The sequence below is a fragment of the Tachypleus tridentatus genome, chromosome 7, assembly GCF_004210375.1.
Source record: "Tachypleus tridentatus isolate NWPU-2018 chromosome 7, ASM421037v1, whole genome shotgun sequence".
NCBI classification, from domain to species: Eukaryota; Metazoa; Arthropoda; class Merostomata; order Xiphosura; family Limulidae; genus Tachypleus; species Tachypleus tridentatus.
In genome coordinates, this window is record NC_134831.1 from 22,286,745 (window position 1) to 22,303,794 (window position 17,050).

The following is a 17,050-nucleotide window of genomic DNA, read 5'->3' on the forward strand; positions in this document are numbered from 1 at the left end:
TGGTCCTTGCTTCCCCGTTCCGGATTCGCTGCACAATCTGTATCTTCTCTTGTACTGTGTAAGCATTCCTTTTGATGCCTCTCTTCTCCATGGGTATAAATACGCTGTATGTTGAAAAAATATGAAAATCGCAGTCTGTCGCCACCGGATGGTCACTATCCCATTCACTCACGACAAAATTGATTCGGTCGACGAAATTTTGCCTACGAGCTGGTGTTACAAGACCTTTTTAGTTATTCGGCGATATTAGAATAAAAGGGAATAGGTGACGTCACAGATTTCCAAGAAACTATTTCGTCTGAAAGCTTCTGGGGAGCGAGCTGTTTCTTAGAAATTTATATGGTTTCAACATTGACGCTATCGTTTGCAGCACTTCATGCCACTGTCACTGGTGTATGAGTGTATATGACTCATCCTTCCTCATCCATCGGTCGATCAAGGATGACTTGTGGTTTTAATGAAAATAAAGTTTTGATACTTCTTGCCTACGCACTGAGAGCTATCCTATGACTGGCAGATTATGTACTTTACTGCAGTTGACAGCGCCAGGAATTATTACATGCAGGCCGGGGTTTGATCACAATATGCGGCGTGAAAACCATACAAAAAGATTGAAGTGGATTTGGTTTTTGATTTTTGATCACATTAACCGGCTGATTACATTAAGCGGTGGTAATATTAAGCGGCGGCCTCTGTAGAAACCCCAAAAAATTTGGGGCCTAAGACCCCATCGCGCCCAACTGATTATCGCGCTTTATCGATGCGTTTTATATCGATGTTTACCTGTGTTTGGTTCTCTTCTGATTGTTAAAATTAGTAATAAACATGTGTTTATCATTATCTATTCATTTTGCAGTTTTCTTAATGCTTCAGCTGATCAAAGGATACCTGGACTTGAAAGTCTGGAAAGACATGCAATGATCAGGACCTTTCCCTCTAGTCTTGATAATTAACAATTAGGGATGACTAGCACAGGTATTCATTGTGTATCTTTTTCAAATATCCATAACAAATTTAATTTCAAGTAATGTTTCTTATAAGTAATGTATGATGTAACATAAATAAAACTGTACACTAAAATTTCTTGAAAATAACTTTTTTTTTCCAGTTTATGTCCAATTTTATAATCAGACCAAGACAGTTATTGTTTTTAATTAAGCACAAAGCTGCACAAAGGGCTACCTGTACTCTACCCACCACGGGAATCGAAACACGGTTTTTAGCGTTGTAAGGCAGCGGATATACCGCTGTACCAGTGGGGACCAATAAGACAGTCCAACCTTTCAACATTGACTAAAGCTTCTATTATTGTTCTATTTTATTGCACTAATTTTCGTTATTCTTCATCACCCCAGTGACACAACTGTATGTCTGCAGACTTATACTGCTAGAAACTGGGTTTCGATACTCATGGTAGGAAATGCACGGATAGCCCATTGTGTACCTTTGTGCTTAACAACAAACAACTATCCTTCATGTTTTTACTGTGAGTAATATTCTCAAGACAATAAAATATTATTTCGTATTAATTATTTCATTGGCACATTTGAGGGCTTATAAAGCTACAAATTGGATTTCGATACTTGCGACTGCCAGAACACATTATGTAACTTTGCACGTAATCACAAACAGTAAAAAAACACAATCCTGTTTTCAAGAGAAGAAATATTTGTTGAAATTCAAGAGTTTGGAAGGTGTACCCCTTCAGCTAGTTTGATCAAACTGATAAAAAGCTCCTGCCCCAGTGACTTACCAGTAAGCCTGAAGGCTTATGCTTATTATGCTAAAGAACGAGTTTATGCCAATGGCGGGCATAAAACAGATACATAGTTCTGTAGCTTTGGGTTTAACAACAAACAATCTAATTTGCTATAGAATATTTCACTTTCATAATCATTTGCTGTTAAAGACAGATTACCGTCCGAAAACAGGTAAAATGTATCTTTTTAAATCTAAAGATGGGCTTAGTATTTATCGTAAAATAATATACATACAAGAACGAACTCTTTGATCAGTTTAATATTATGGTTAGTTAGTATTGAAAACTTCCTCCTGAAAAAAAGTAAACAATCAAGCCTACACATTATTTTCTTTAGGCAATCATCACTCCATCGCCACTGAAACTTGTTTGGTACGAACTGCCACTTTCCACCAACTGTAGATGGCAACTCAGTCGTTAATCCTGTTATCTGTAGCGTTACTATTCAAGAAAATATAACTTAAATTCAGCAAGGAGCGACGGATAAGGCTAGCTAACTTAAACTGAACTCCTGTCGCTAGTTAAGTATCTTGTTGGTCAGTGTTTGAGTTTTTTTTGTTTGTTTCTTATTTACATAATTAATAATCTCGTATAGTTTGTTTATGACATCAAATTTGTGGCCTGGTCGTTTCCTAATTTTTATTTTACTGGGATTTTATTATATTATTAGTAATAGTATAACTATTTATATTATAGTATTAAGGAATGATTTGGTTTAGCTATTAAGTTGTACAAACATTTAGCAGTTTGCTTTATATTTATACTTTTATAGCAAAATAATGCCTTTGAGTTATTATCATGTTGATTTCGCGTTTAATGGTAACTTAATTAAGATCAGAGTGAGCTTTGATTTGTACTGGGAGCGAAACTCCGAATCAACATAGCCATCAGTATAGCTAATTAAATATATGTATTTTGTTACGTTTCTAATTATAAAGATTACAATGTACAAACGTTTCATCACTTGGGTACCCTCGCTGTTTACGATATTTTCGGCCTTAATAGAGACTAGAACCAAATGAATAGAGTACTTGAACTTTGAAGTAATTGACCTTGATCTATGTATGTATATATATTGTAAAGTCACGAATATAATGGTCAGTGTTGATAAGTCACTCAAAATCCAGGCAATACTCTCTTACCAGTCATTAAGTTAATATCATGTTAAGGTGTATTTATCGACAAATTAGTTGTAATTCAGAAAGCAATTACCTGTATGTTTGTCATTAGTTAAATCCACCTTGAATACTGAGTAGTTTATGGTATCCTTATCTGAGTGAGAATATTGACTTATTCAGTGATTTACAAGTGTACAGACCTAGTTAAAAAAACAAATGATTAGGTTACAGGAGGAGACACAAGTGTGTTAAATATGTAACAAAACTGTGGTGGATTAATGTTACAAGTGATGTATTTCATTTTTATGTACTAAATTCTTTGCTATTTCTTATTTTCATTTGTTTTTTATATTAATTACACTGATAAAGAAATAATTTAATTAGTTATATTTGCAAATACTAAATTGATGAGTACTTCAAATTTAAGTAAAGACTCAATTTTGCAGAAAAATTTGAACTGCTTTGTAAAGTTGACTGATACAAATTCTTTTAATCTTAATAAAAGGTAAAGTCATGCATGTTGGTTATAATAATATTAATTACACAACATAAATTTTGTTCCTGGTTAGTATGTGTTATTTCTTAATTACTTATGTTGTTAAAAGTACAGAAAATGGCCATTATTCCCTTCAAACTTTGCTTTTGTGACCTGGATAATAAAATTTAGACATTAACCTACTTGCTATGTAAAAATGGGCAAATTTGCAAATTTTTAATTTACATAAGGTCTGAATAAAACACATATGAATCAAGATTTACACATATTTATACTAAAGTTATACAAAAATAAACAAAAATGTTTAGAAGCGAGTAGTTTTTCGAGATTTTCAATTTTAATGTAAATCATTTTCACGTATTAACCCCCACATATAGTCTCCCATCGTGTTTTCGTTATATGCTCCCAGATCACAAAAGCAAAGTTTGAAGAGAAAAATAGGTCTTTTCCTTTTACCTTTTACTTAAGGCATAAGCAATTGGGAAATAACACTTTCTGTCCAGGAACAAGAAAAAGTAAAAAATGTTGTCACGTATGGTTATTGATAACAAATTGATTAAAATCTCTTCAGATATTTTCTTAGAAAACAGGAGGATTTGAGTGCAGTTGTGGGTTTTAAAATTGTTAGAAATTTATGATTCATAAACGTTTACAGGCTGAAAACTAGGAGAAAATATATGAAAGACTAACAAAATAGTCATTATATAGAATAGTTTGCCTTCAGGTGTAGTAAATCAACTTTCACAAAATATTGGAAGAGTATTTTAGAGAAAGTAAGTTTGAAAGAGAAAAAAAATTTCTTTGTGTGGTATAGAGTAGGATGGCAATAAAAAAAAAAAAAAATGAGGTTGCCTGTATGAAAATAAAATCTTGTTTGTAAGAAAATCCTTGATAGGTAAACACGCATGAGATTACTTGGAAAGTTTAATTCATATGGAGACACATAGAATTGGGTGAAAATTGGGTTTTCGGTAAGAAGCAAGAGTAAATATTAATGGGCACTTTTCCAACTGAGTGAATCTGACTGAAATTTAACATGCAAAATATAATTTAGATAGCATATTTAGACATGAAAAATTTTTGACTGAATAGAAATTATATTTATTAATACAGACACTTCATTAACTTTGACCTTTTGTTCCTATAGTATACATAAAATGTTGAATTATTCATTGCATACTGGAAGTTAGTCTCTCTAAATAAAAGTTATTTAGGCCTAACTTGTATATCAAATAGATTAGATATAATAAAAGAATACTGTAGTATTAATGTTTATAATGAACAAATGAATGTTGTTATTGAATAATATTAAAAACAAATATTACTTAATGCTTTCTTTCCTTTAGAAATCTCATAAATAATATTGAATATATTAATAAAGGCATTTCTGTACAATATATGGCTGTCTATAAATCTTACTTGGATAGGTTCTTGTTGCTTTATGTTCTGATGTTCAACATGAATTAAGAAAATTCAGAAGCTCAACTATCTGTAAACATGATTATTTGTGATTAAGTTGTTTTATTTTGATTGGTAGGATTTCTCTAGAACTGTGATTGGAATAGGTTAAATCTTGAAATGTGCAGTTGTTTATGAATTTTACAGAAGGGAAATTGTACTGGTGCTTGTTAGAATGTTTTTATAGATGTAGAGGGAAAGAGGAGACAGTGAAACTATAAAGTTGGTGTTATCCTTGGTGAAAGTTACAAGTTTTGATGATCTTGGGCATTCTGTATCACTTTTGAGGATTTAAGTGAGTTTTTCAAAATAATATTTTCTTCCTGACTTAGTAAAGCAAATGTATATCTGGTTGTAGAAATCAAAAAGTATTTATTTGAAAGTTTCTTGCTGTCAAGATACAAGATGTACAAGTACTTTTAGTTGAATACATGACAAATGTTTAACATTTGGTATAAATTTTATTAAAGTTTTCTCTCGATTTTCCCAAACTTGTGCATGTCATGTTTCCTCCTTTTTTTTGGTATTCATATTTATTTAGTGATGTGACTGAGACACAAAACAAGTTACTTTGAAGTTACAATTTGTTTCAGTATCTTTTTCAATGGTTAAATATGAGATAACCTTGAAATACACTAGTATAACTAAATATATTGAAAATAATGACAAGATGTTATACTAATTTGTAATGGGCTAAACAAGATACTGCTACAACTAGGATTTAAAAAAATAATTTATTAACATCTGACAATGGAAGTAACTTTTGAACAACTAGAATACAAATTTTATCACTTTCAAAAACAATTAGTAAACCAGTGTTTGGCTACAGTTTGGTACAAACGTTAATAAACAATACAACTTAAATCTTAATGCTGTTAATTTTAATAAATATTGAAGGAATTAGAAAAAGAAACAGAAGAAGGAAAAAACCTAATTTATCAGAGAATAATACAATGTTCCAAAAGTAACTAAATCACTTCTCAATATCTTGTGACTAGCTATTACATTAAACCAACATAATCTTTCACAACATTAATATTTGTACATCATTTCTAGGGTAAACTGTTGCTCTAGGTGGAAAGATAGTGCTTTAATATAACAAGAAATTCACAGTTAAATTAACTGATAGAAATCATAAATGAATGGTAAACAGAACCATAACAGACTCAAATTAGAATTTATTAATTTACTAGTTTAATATAAAGTTCATACTGTTGTGAACTTTATAATTAATGCCTTCAATAATTATTGCTTTAATGGCATACAATTTCTAAGAGCTTATGAGTGAAAGCAAGGAAGAATTTGTGATATTTTAACCACATTATCTGTGATGTCCAGTACTAACAATGCATTTTGCCCATTACTAGGACTTGTTAATTCTAATCTTATTGTGCAGTTTCTCCTGAATAACTCATGAAACTCTAATTGTAACCCATTTAGGCTCAACCTCATACAGGTATATGAATAATGAAATAAAATTGTATTTAGTGAAAGCTATCAGCAAGATTACATTCCTTCATGTAAAGTTGTGTTTCCTCTTGAATTTTTTAATTTAATTCACTTTTATGGCTATAAGTTAAGGAATATGGAAGGACCATGCATTCCTATTGAGAAAGCCAATTGAAATGATAAAATTTATTGAGCAATGTTAAATTCCTCTGAAATGTAATATTTTGATCCCTGTCATAGGTATAATGTTTTTATATCTTCTGCTGCAGTTCATATCCATTGCCTTTTAAAAAGTGTCAACTAACATAACCTAGTTTCAGTAATTCCTATTATATCATAGTATATCCTTTCAACTTGATCTTCAAACTCATATGTTTTGTTTCTAATATTACTATCAAAAATATTATTAACAATGAGGGTACCCAACTGATAAAACAATGCAATCTAATCTCTATAAGTAGAAATTTAAGAAAAGTATAATTAGCTATAGTAAGTATAGGGTGGTTTTTAAATTTTGTTAAGTACATAGTTTTTTCTGATAACACCTACTATTATTTTCTAACATTGGAATAATACCAACTGTGTTTATTCATGGATTGACTATGTTTATTTTAAAATGTGAGAGACTTTAAAACTATTATTTAGCTTGTGCTCTAAATCTTTTCTCGTCACCACTTTGCCCTGACTATACTATAAATTTATTTATTCCCTCCTGAGCCAGCTTATCACTATGCAAATGGAAACTATCTTTGATGGCAGATTTTAAGATCTCCCATGAAAAACCTGTCTACCTAGCTTGTTTAAGTGAAACCCATGTATAGAATACAGTTCTTGGATCAGTTGAAAATCATCACCCTAAAGTTTTACAGGGTGACAATTCTTCAGGTGGGACAACCTGGGGTGCTTAAACTTCAAGTGGTGTCAGAGTTCAGCTAACAACTTTTAAGTCATAAGCATCAGACTGTTACAGCATGCAATACCTTTCAGACTGTGGGTATACTACTGTTGTGTAATGATTCTTCAGAAATAATTCACTGGTTTCAACAAAGTAGACTGAAGCATGGTGTGAATTGTGAAAGTTGTGAAAATCAGAATTGGATGAAACACTTCAAAAACAAAGAAAGGATGGTTTTTGCATAAAAATGCATTTTACATTTTGCTCTAATTATACATCTTATATTAAATGTGGGTCAGGGTGATGATTCTTCAAATGATTCCAATTCACCATTTCCTTGAAAAATGTCCTATATGTTTAATCAATCCACATGTTACTTCAGGAACATCATGTTTAGGCCTTATGTAATTTGTCCCTGCACCCAAGGGAAGAAACCTGAGAAAGCTCTTCTAATGTATAACAGCTGAAATAATAAAAATACATTCATAAGCAAGCACAAAGTAGTCCAGAATGCTTAAAAGAGGAGAAACAGATAAAGTACAGAATCCAAGAGTGTAACAAACAAATTATTGCATCCAATTGTAATAAATTATGTCTACTTAGTCCATTTTAACAGTGAGATTATTTGAGTGGTAAGGAATTTGATTGAAAATGTGATAATTAAAAGTTTTATTTTTCACATTTGATTTATTTTTATGTAAGAAATGGTTCATTTTGTCTTAAAACCTTAAGGTATGCCATTCATGTTAGATTCTAAAGGTATTTCTATTAAAGTACAGTTCATAAATGGATATCTAAAATGCAAAGGACTATATACACATCACTTGGTAAATGTATGTTTTTGACTATTTTGAAACTGTTTTAATTTTGAGCAGCTTACAGAGTGATAATGTAAAATTTGTTTAAAGATGGTTGCAAATGCATAAGTAACATCAGTAAGATACGCATAATGTTTTGCTCAGTAGTTGTCAATACAAGTCACTGTAAATGGTAGCACTTAAGTAACAAATGTTTAATATTATCAAGAAAATTTCTTAAGCTTTCCTCTGGTCATATGTAACAATGTTACAAGAATATTTTTGTGTAGGAAGAAAAACAAATATGTGGTTAAAGTGCCTTAAAAGGCTTCTACTTGTACCCTTCTTATACTTTAGATATTGTAGCCAACTTCATTCTCTCTCTCTCTCTTGCACCATAGAATGTGCTTGAATGAAAGTGATTAATCTGAAGAACTGTGTTAATACAATAAATCCATTAAAATATTCATTGCTAGAAAGTAAATTAATGTTTGTAACATCATCTATTTCAACAAAAATATCCAGGAATATCCTGACTTATGATGAATGTTAGGTTTTTGATCCTGATGAATAACGGATGAAAAAGATGAATACAATGCAAGGAGCGGAGCAGTGAGCAACAATTGATAATAGAAAATTAAATTTGATGAGGGAAACAATAGCCTTGTTACCAAGTTAAAAGAATCCGTATAAGATTCACCTTTGTAAAGTGTTCAGATTTACAAGTAATTTTTAACTTAGAGCTTTATTAGGCCCTAAATAAAGTTTTAGGCCCTGAAGAAGCCTTTTTGGTACATTAAGATCTCAGAAAATAATCACTAAATTAAACCAAGAAATACCAATATGAACATTAGTCTTGGAAATTCCTTTTAATAATTTTGAATAATTAAGATAGATTTCCTCTGGTCCTTTTCTTCACAACAGAGAAAAAGTTAACAGATTTTAACCTACCCTTATATGTCAACTTTAGTCTCACTGAAATAATTTACTAATGCAAGTAGCTGCTTTACTTTGACTCAAAAACTCTTATTTTATTGAGTTAGCAAAAATACAAAGTTATATTCAGAAAGAATATACTGTAGATTCAGGGAAGAAAATGTTTTTAACACTTACTAATATTTCTTTTACCAGTAGAAGTTGTGTAACATCTCTCAGTATTTGTACGTATTTTATCAGTTTCCTGTTTTTTTTTTCTTTGACCAACAATAAGATATCCAATAGTGTTTCAGATACGTTTTTGACTTTGTTTTAATAATGCAATTTAAATTCAGTACTTGAAGAGTCTCATGAATAATAACACATTTTAGCATTCTTCCTTTTTTTTTTTTTTTTGTAATATATTGACTTTAATTTTCAGATGAAAGTGAAATTTCAATGATGACCTCTCTTCCTATACATGGAACAAACCATCCAAAAGTTTTGCCAGTCCATCCTGTGAATATCAGTTTTCATATGTTAGTTATGTTGAATGTGATTACCTGGTTACATAACTATCGTTTTCACATTTTATGTATCACTGGTGGTATATTAATGCCAATAATTTTACCACTTTTTCATCTTGGAATTTTTTACAAGCTGTGGGAAATATATGCAGTGAAAGTAGATCGGAATTCATGTTCTTGTTCTTGCTGGGACACAGTGTTTAAAGGTAAGAACATTACATTGAATTTTAGACGAGTTAACCTTTAAATTTATATCAGCTCTAATTTTTAGATACCATAGAACCGATCTATAAAGACAGAATTACAAGTAAGCATGCAATTTAAGACAGTCTTTTAAAAATATGGCCCGGCATTCGACTCGTAATCCTGGGGTGGTGGGTTTGAACTCCATCACACCAAACATGCTTGCCTTTTCAGCCATGGAGGCATTATAATGTGACAGTCAATCCCACTATCCATTGGTAAAAGAATAGTCCAAGAGTTGGCAGTGGGTAGTGATAACTAGCTGCCTTCCCTCTAGTCTTAAACTGCTAAATAAGGGATGACTAGCACAGATAGCCCTCGTGTAGCTTTGTGCAAAATTCAAAACAAACCTTAAAGATATAATAAATGTTTACAAATTATTAATTTTTTTTTTATATTTAAACTGAATGTGATAGTATTTCAATCTATATTGTAATTTCATTATGTAAGACTTACTTAAATGTTGACGAAGTGTGGCATTTACTCTATAAATTATCTAATATAAGTGATCTGTATATGTGTTCTCTGGTTCTTTAATTGTGGAGTGAATCTCCTCCTAAGCAACTTTGTAAGAGAACTTAACATCATAATGAGGTTTTTTATTTTTATTTAATGAATAGTAGGGGACACAAATATAAATTTTGAAGGACAGGAATCATCTTCAGCTTAAATCGTTTTTTGTTTTTTTGGAATGGAATGCATTCATATGTGGTGGATGGAAGTAATTTAGCAGAAGGTTCAATAAATATTCAGTTCTAGCTTAATGTCTTCAAAGTGGCTTAATTAAGTGAGCATTTAACTTTATTGACTATCTGTGATCATCGATTAGTGTTGTGTAAAATAACTGATTGTCAGAATTATAATTAAATGTATTAATACAATGATGATAATTAATAAGACTTGATGTTTCAAGTTGTTACTGTTTTTGTTTATCAAAGAAAGGAAAATATTGCCCCATTATGATTTGTCATCATTATTTTCAATTATTTAGAGCAATGGTTTTCAAACTTTACAAAACCATGGAATCTTCTTATTTCATTCTTTCTGTTAACCCCTCAGTGTGGATTCATGTATGTGGTGAGGAGAACTCTCAGGAAAGGTTCTGTTCTTTCAGTTTACCTCCTCTGGTGCATGAAGGGGAGGAGAGGATCCTGGTGGTTAAAAGGTCTAACCCCAACACACCACTTTGGCCTTGAATTCTTGAAGACAGCTGGCCTTGGGGTGGTCCCCTATGGTCAATCAGCTGGTCCACTTGGGCTAGGGTCAACAAAGTACCAGTGTTGGATGTTCTCAATAGGTATTGAGGACATTATATCTGATGCTGGTGTTTAGTTATAATGCTCATGATACCCAGTTCTTGTTTGGCACTGTAGTGCATCCCCTCGTAGGGTTCCATGGTGGGTGGGGTCAGTGGACACTGAAATTCAGCTTCTTCATTATGGATACCCATCTTTCTAACAAAATAAGTAAAAATTGAAAAAAAAACAGATCATTGGAAAATGAGCACACATGGATAACTCTGTTGTATAGTCAACATTACAGCCAGATTATACACCTTGATTTCTAATTCTCCATTCCTTATCTGAGAAATCTTTGGGACAGATATCTCCATTTTTCATTGAGAAGGGATTGGAGTGACTTAATAAAGAAGTTGCACTGTGGAGACATTTTGGTGGAAACATCTTCACCACAGCATACCAAACTCCTCTTGAAATCAAAAATCATTGGGGATACCCACATTGTGGTTACTCTGCCTTCCCTCTAGTCTTACACTGTTAAATTAAGAACGGCTAGTGCAAACAGCCTTGGTGTAGCTTTGCATGAAATTCAAAACAAACCAAACAAACTTCAAAACACTTTGGGGAATATCTCATATGCTTCTATTTTAGCGATTTATTCTATTTGACTAACTATATCTAAAAACAAGCGTATTCCACAGATATTATTAAAAATTATCAGTAGGTCAGTATTTTATAAACAAAGGAGTTTTCATCAATAATATGTCCCCTACTGAGACAGTAGTAAGTCCACTGATTTACAATGCTAAAAGGAGAGATTCAGTTCTTCTCAATGGACACAGCAGATAACCCAATATGGTGTTGCTATAGGAAAAACACACAAACATAAATAACATACCTTGAAATTTTCTTAATCAGTTTTTCAGTGTGCTTGTTAAGTTTTTTATTTAGCTTATAAATATTATTGATAGCATATTGTGCTATGATGAAACATGAGTTTCATATAAGGAATATAAATGGATACCTATATAACTTATTGAGTAGTGAACACAATTATTTTGTTGTGAAATAAGATGAATTCAGTGAAATATAACAAAAATTATTTTGTTTAGAACTGTATTAAACATCATAAAAGTTGAAATAAAATGAACAAGTATTAAGAACGAAATAATGTATACAAATTATATTCAAGGTAGTTCATAAACTAAGATGTTTACGTCAATGGTATATAATGTATCTTGAAATCTTGCTTATAAATGTTTCAGTATGTGCTACAATGATCTTATTTAGATTTTGTGATTTTACTTATATACATTGATACTGGCTTATCTGTATGAAGACTTGTATTAGATGCTTAAAAACAACTGTTAGAAACGTGAATGATCATTCAACAGAGTCTAAATGAATAAAAGGTATACAAGAGTTGTACACTAACTGAAATGCATGTGCCATCAAATATTGAGAAATAAAATAACACAAACATATATAGTGTTTTTTATCACTATGTAAAGTGAAAAATAAAAAGTAAACTATGTTTACTTTCTTTAAAATTCAGTGACGTATAAAAGAGGACCATCATTAGTTAAGTTAAAACATGGGAAACATTAAAATTATAATATACTGATCTCTTACTGAACTTACGTCAGGTTGTTTTTATCTCAAGAGACCTGCAATACAGTGCAAACAGCAACAGAAAATACCATAAGTAACATAATTGTTAAAATAAATTCAAAAGCATAAATATGTTTCTAAAAGAAATCTATGAAAGTAATAATAGAATACAATTATTAAAATTAAATGGCTATACAATTCCTACATGATAGTAAACACGTTATTAAAAAAATTGGGGATATATTAAGTAGTCCCCATTTTTGTGGTATTTGCTATAGATCACTAGATGAAAGTGATGTGAAATTCCAGAGTAAGGTAATGCCATTTTAGATTTATTGTTAGCTTCCAATAACCAATGGTCACTATTATATATAGAATGGAGATCATCAGAGTGCAAGTTATCATTACTCAATTACCTTTGATGTTTTTCTACATATGGGAATAAAGAAAAATGAAAACTTGGTTCCCAATTTAAAAACAAATTACTCTTCATTTGAAGGATTATTCTGGTGGGTCAGTGATAATTTTTGGACACACAGCATTAAGATCGGGGATTCAATTCACCATGGTAGACACAGCAGATAGCCCAATGTGGATTTTCTATTAACATACACGCTTTTTTATGGGAGATAAAACTTTTTCAAGTAATCATATTACTCTTAAATCAGTGGTGGGAAAAGGCCTTGAAAGTATTATAAAAATGCATTGCAAAGTAATTTAATAAAGTTTAAAATTTTCATTGATAAACAGCATGGTTTCACTAGAGGAAATTCTTGACTTGCCAAGCTTTGACATTCTTTGAAGAGGTTACTTGTCGAAGTAGACAAAATACAGGTATGAATTTGGTGTATTTGGATTTTCATAAAATATTTGAAAAAAATGCCACATAAAAACTCTCTAAAAGTTGTCTTTCAACGTGAGGGGATGAATTGGCTCATTGGATTTAAAACTGGCTAGGTGGATGAAAACAAAGGATCGTTGTGAATAAAGTTCAGTCAAGCTGGATTAATGTCAAAATTGTGGCATTTCAGAGGTCACTGTTAGGACCTTTGTTGTTTTTGATTTACATCATAGACTTAGGCAAAGTTTTGGGTGTTGCTGGCCATGAACAGTATATTTCTGCTACGCAAAAGGATTTGCATTATTTTGTCAGTTGGGCAAAAAAATAACAGATGATGTTTAGTTATAATAAATGCAAGGTAATAAATGTTATATATCACAATCAGAATTATGATTATAATTTTAATGGGAATAATCTTAAAAGTGTTATGTGAATGAAAGAGCTTGGTTTTATGGTTCATCAGTATCTTCAGCTATACAAGAAAACTGCTGTTACTAGTAGAATAGCAAACAGGATTTTAGGTTGCAGAAATATTGAGTACAAGTGTAAAGAGGTTATAGTGTCATTGTATAGATCATTGGTTGGCTATATCTATAGTACTATTTCCAGTTTTTTGTTATTTACTTTTGTATGGACATTGAATTGTGGGGTCAGTGGACACTGAAATTCAGTTTTTTCATTATGGATACCCATCTTTCTAACAAAATAAGTAAAAATTAAAAAATTGAAAAAAAGACAGATCATTGGAAAATGAGCACACATGAATAACTCTGTTGTACAGTAAACATTACAGTTAGATTATACACCTTGATTTCTAGTTCTCCATTCCTTATCTGAGAAATCTTTGGGGCAAATGTCTCCATTTTTCATTCAGAAGGGATTGGAGTGACTTGCTAGCTCCCCAGAGTCGATAAAGAAGTTGCACTCTGGAGACATTTTGGTGGAAACATCTTCACCATAGCATACCAAACTCCTCTTGTAATCAAAAATCATTGGGGATACACACATTGTGGTTACTCTCCTTGTGACTTTGTATTCTTCCAGAGGAGTTATAATTAAGAGGGTTTAAAGAAGATTCCTGCATCGGAAATCCTCGCTGGCTTCTCCAGCTAAGGCGTTACCACGGTATGCCAAATCTTCACACATAAAGACAGAATTATGGACCTTACCAATGTTCTGATACTAACATTTATATCACTGTCCTCCTTAAACAGTCAAAGCAGGTTTGCTGTATACAGCCTTACATTCCTAACCCTCTCAGATGTTTCCAATGTCAACGATTTGTCACTCAAAAAAGTCATGTCGTGGTTCTTTGGTATGTGCTAATTGTGGTTATAAAGGCCATGATGCTTACAATTGCAACCTAGAACCACACTGTGTTAACTGTAGTAGCCCACACCCCTCTTACTGTATTTCTTGCCCTAAATAGGTAGAAGAGAAAGAGGTGCAATGCTTAAAGATGAATATTAACTTTACCTACACAGAGGCTTGGAAATTATTGTCCCCAACTCTATCTCAGACTATGCTGCTGCACTCCATTCCACTACCACAGTGGGAATCCAGACAGATCTTTTCATGCCTCCAACAGAGTCATTTGCAAAACATCTTAATCTTGTGCCCTTCATAATTAAAAGTTGACACATCTGTCTACTTCCATCTCTGTTCCTACCACTCCTTCCAGTAACTGCCCAGTTTCACTTCCTTCATGTTCAAATGTTTTCTTGGGTCCATCCTCTTCTGCAGCCTCAAAAAGTAAATCGACCATTCATTCACACCCTCAGTCATTGGAATCTTTGTCCATAGACAGAGACCTGCCTACCTGACCAAGGGCAGGATCCATGAAGGTTGATAGATCTTCGTCCAATAAAGAAAAAAAATGTGGTCACAAACAATAGATCTCCCTGCCATGTTCTCCTCCACATAAATAACAATGGCTACTCTGATTCAGTGGAACTGTTGAGATTTGCAATCAAATTTAGATGAAATTAAGGATTTGATTGATTCTTATCATCCTATATACCTTTCCTTACAGGAAACATTTCTGAAACTTGCTGATACAGTTATCCTTCAACAATTTTCCTTGTTTAGAAACTACAGGTTATGTGCTGGCCAAGTGCATGGCAGGGTGAAATTGCTGGTTGATCAACATATGCTCACCCTGTCCTTGTCACTTGATACACCATTGGAGGCTGTAGCCATCCATGTTTCCTTGGGTTGCACCATCACTATTTGTTCTCTCTACCTGCCTCCTGAAGAGATCTAAAATCAGTCAGACCTTGATGCTCTCATTGAGCAGTTACCGTCACCTTTTTTACTACTGGGGAATTTTAATGTACATAATCCCCTTTGGGATGGTACTAATGTTAATGGGAGGGGTCATGCTATAGAGCATATGCTCTTGGACCACATCCTGTCTCTCTTCAGTACTAATTTTCATGCACCTAGTCAGTCTTTTACTGCTATAGATCTTTCTCTCTGTTCCCCTTCACTTCTTGCTTACTTTTCTTGGAGAGTCAATGGTAATACATGGGCCAGTGATCATTTTCCTACCATTTTGAGAGAGACTGGCCATGATCGCTTCCATCCAACCTACTGGCCTTCTGTCACCACTCTTTCAGAACTTCATCCTGCCATTGATAAATGATTGTGTGGCAGCAGTAACTGACTGTATTGTCCAGGCAGTTACTCTGTATTCCTACAACCTCGATACATTTCCTACAGTATCCTCATCCTTGGTGGAATCCTGCTTGCCACATGAAAAGAAAGGCTCAAAAATGGGCTTGCGATACCATTCATAGATATCCCACATTTTTAAACCGTATTGCATTTCAGCATTTCAGCAGGTCGGACATCAAAGCCAGAAGGAATCTTGGATTAAATACACCTCTAGCATTTCTTCTACCACTAGTTCCAAAATTGTATGGGACAAAATTCGAAACATTAGTGGCCAGTATCCTTCTGACACTCTTTCAATCTTGTTCTCTGATGACCAGGAAGTTGCTGATACCCAGAGCATCACCAATGCTCTTGGTGAAAGCTTTTCTCATGCATCCAGCACTTCTGCTTCATCCCCCATCTTCTTAACCATCAAAACATGGGCAGAACAATTGCCTCTCCTTTCAGGCTGGCCCGGCATGGCCAAGCGTGTTAAGGCGTGCGACTCATAATCTGAGGGTCGCGGGTTTGCATCCCGGTCGTGCCAAACATGCTCGCCCTTTCAGCCGTGGGGGCATTTATAATGTGAGGGTCAATCCCACTATTCATTGGTAAAAGAGTAGCCCAAGAGTTGGCGGTGGCTGGTGATGACTAGCTGCCTTCCCTCTAGTCTTACACTGCTAAATTAGGGCTGGCTAGCACAGATAGCCCTCGAGTAGCTTTGTGCAAAATTCAATAACAAACAAATCACCTTCTTACACTGGTGCTCTTCCTCAATCTGGCAGTACATCAGTCAAATTTCATGATATTTATTACGAGATGGTATGCCATCTCTCTCCTGCCTCTCTTGCTATTCTTCTGATTGTTTTTAACAGGATCTGGCAGGAGAATGTTTTTTCAATGCTTGGTGCCCTTTTCCTAAGCCTAGGAAGGATCCTAAGATTCCTTTGAACTACCATCCAATTGCTTTGATGAGCTGTCTCTGGAAGATCTTAGAGAGGATGGTTAATGCTCATCTTGTTTGGTTCCTCGAACCAAACAACCTCCT

At 33.1% G+C, this 17,050-nt stretch overlaps 1 protein-coding gene across 2 annotated transcripts in view; it reads left to right on the forward strand.

The window, feature by feature from the left end:
• Positions 1–414: 414 nt before the first annotated feature.
• Positions 415–17,050, forward strand: part of LOC143255283 (uncharacterized) — a 34,267-nt gene continuing 17,631 nt past the window's right edge. Inside the window, exons 1-3 of one of the 2 annotated variants that reach the window (XM_076510709.1) lie at positions 415–975; positions 2,097–2,295; positions 9,330–9,620. In XM_076510709.1, coding sequence (XP_076366824.1) covers positions 9,347–9,620 — 274 coding nt within the window. In that variant the 5' untranslated portion in view covers positions 415–975; positions 2,097–2,295; positions 9,330–9,346. The remainder of the gene's footprint in view (positions 976–2,096; positions 2,296–9,329; positions 9,621–17,050) is intronic. The other variant, XM_076510708.1, reaches the window with a different exon arrangement.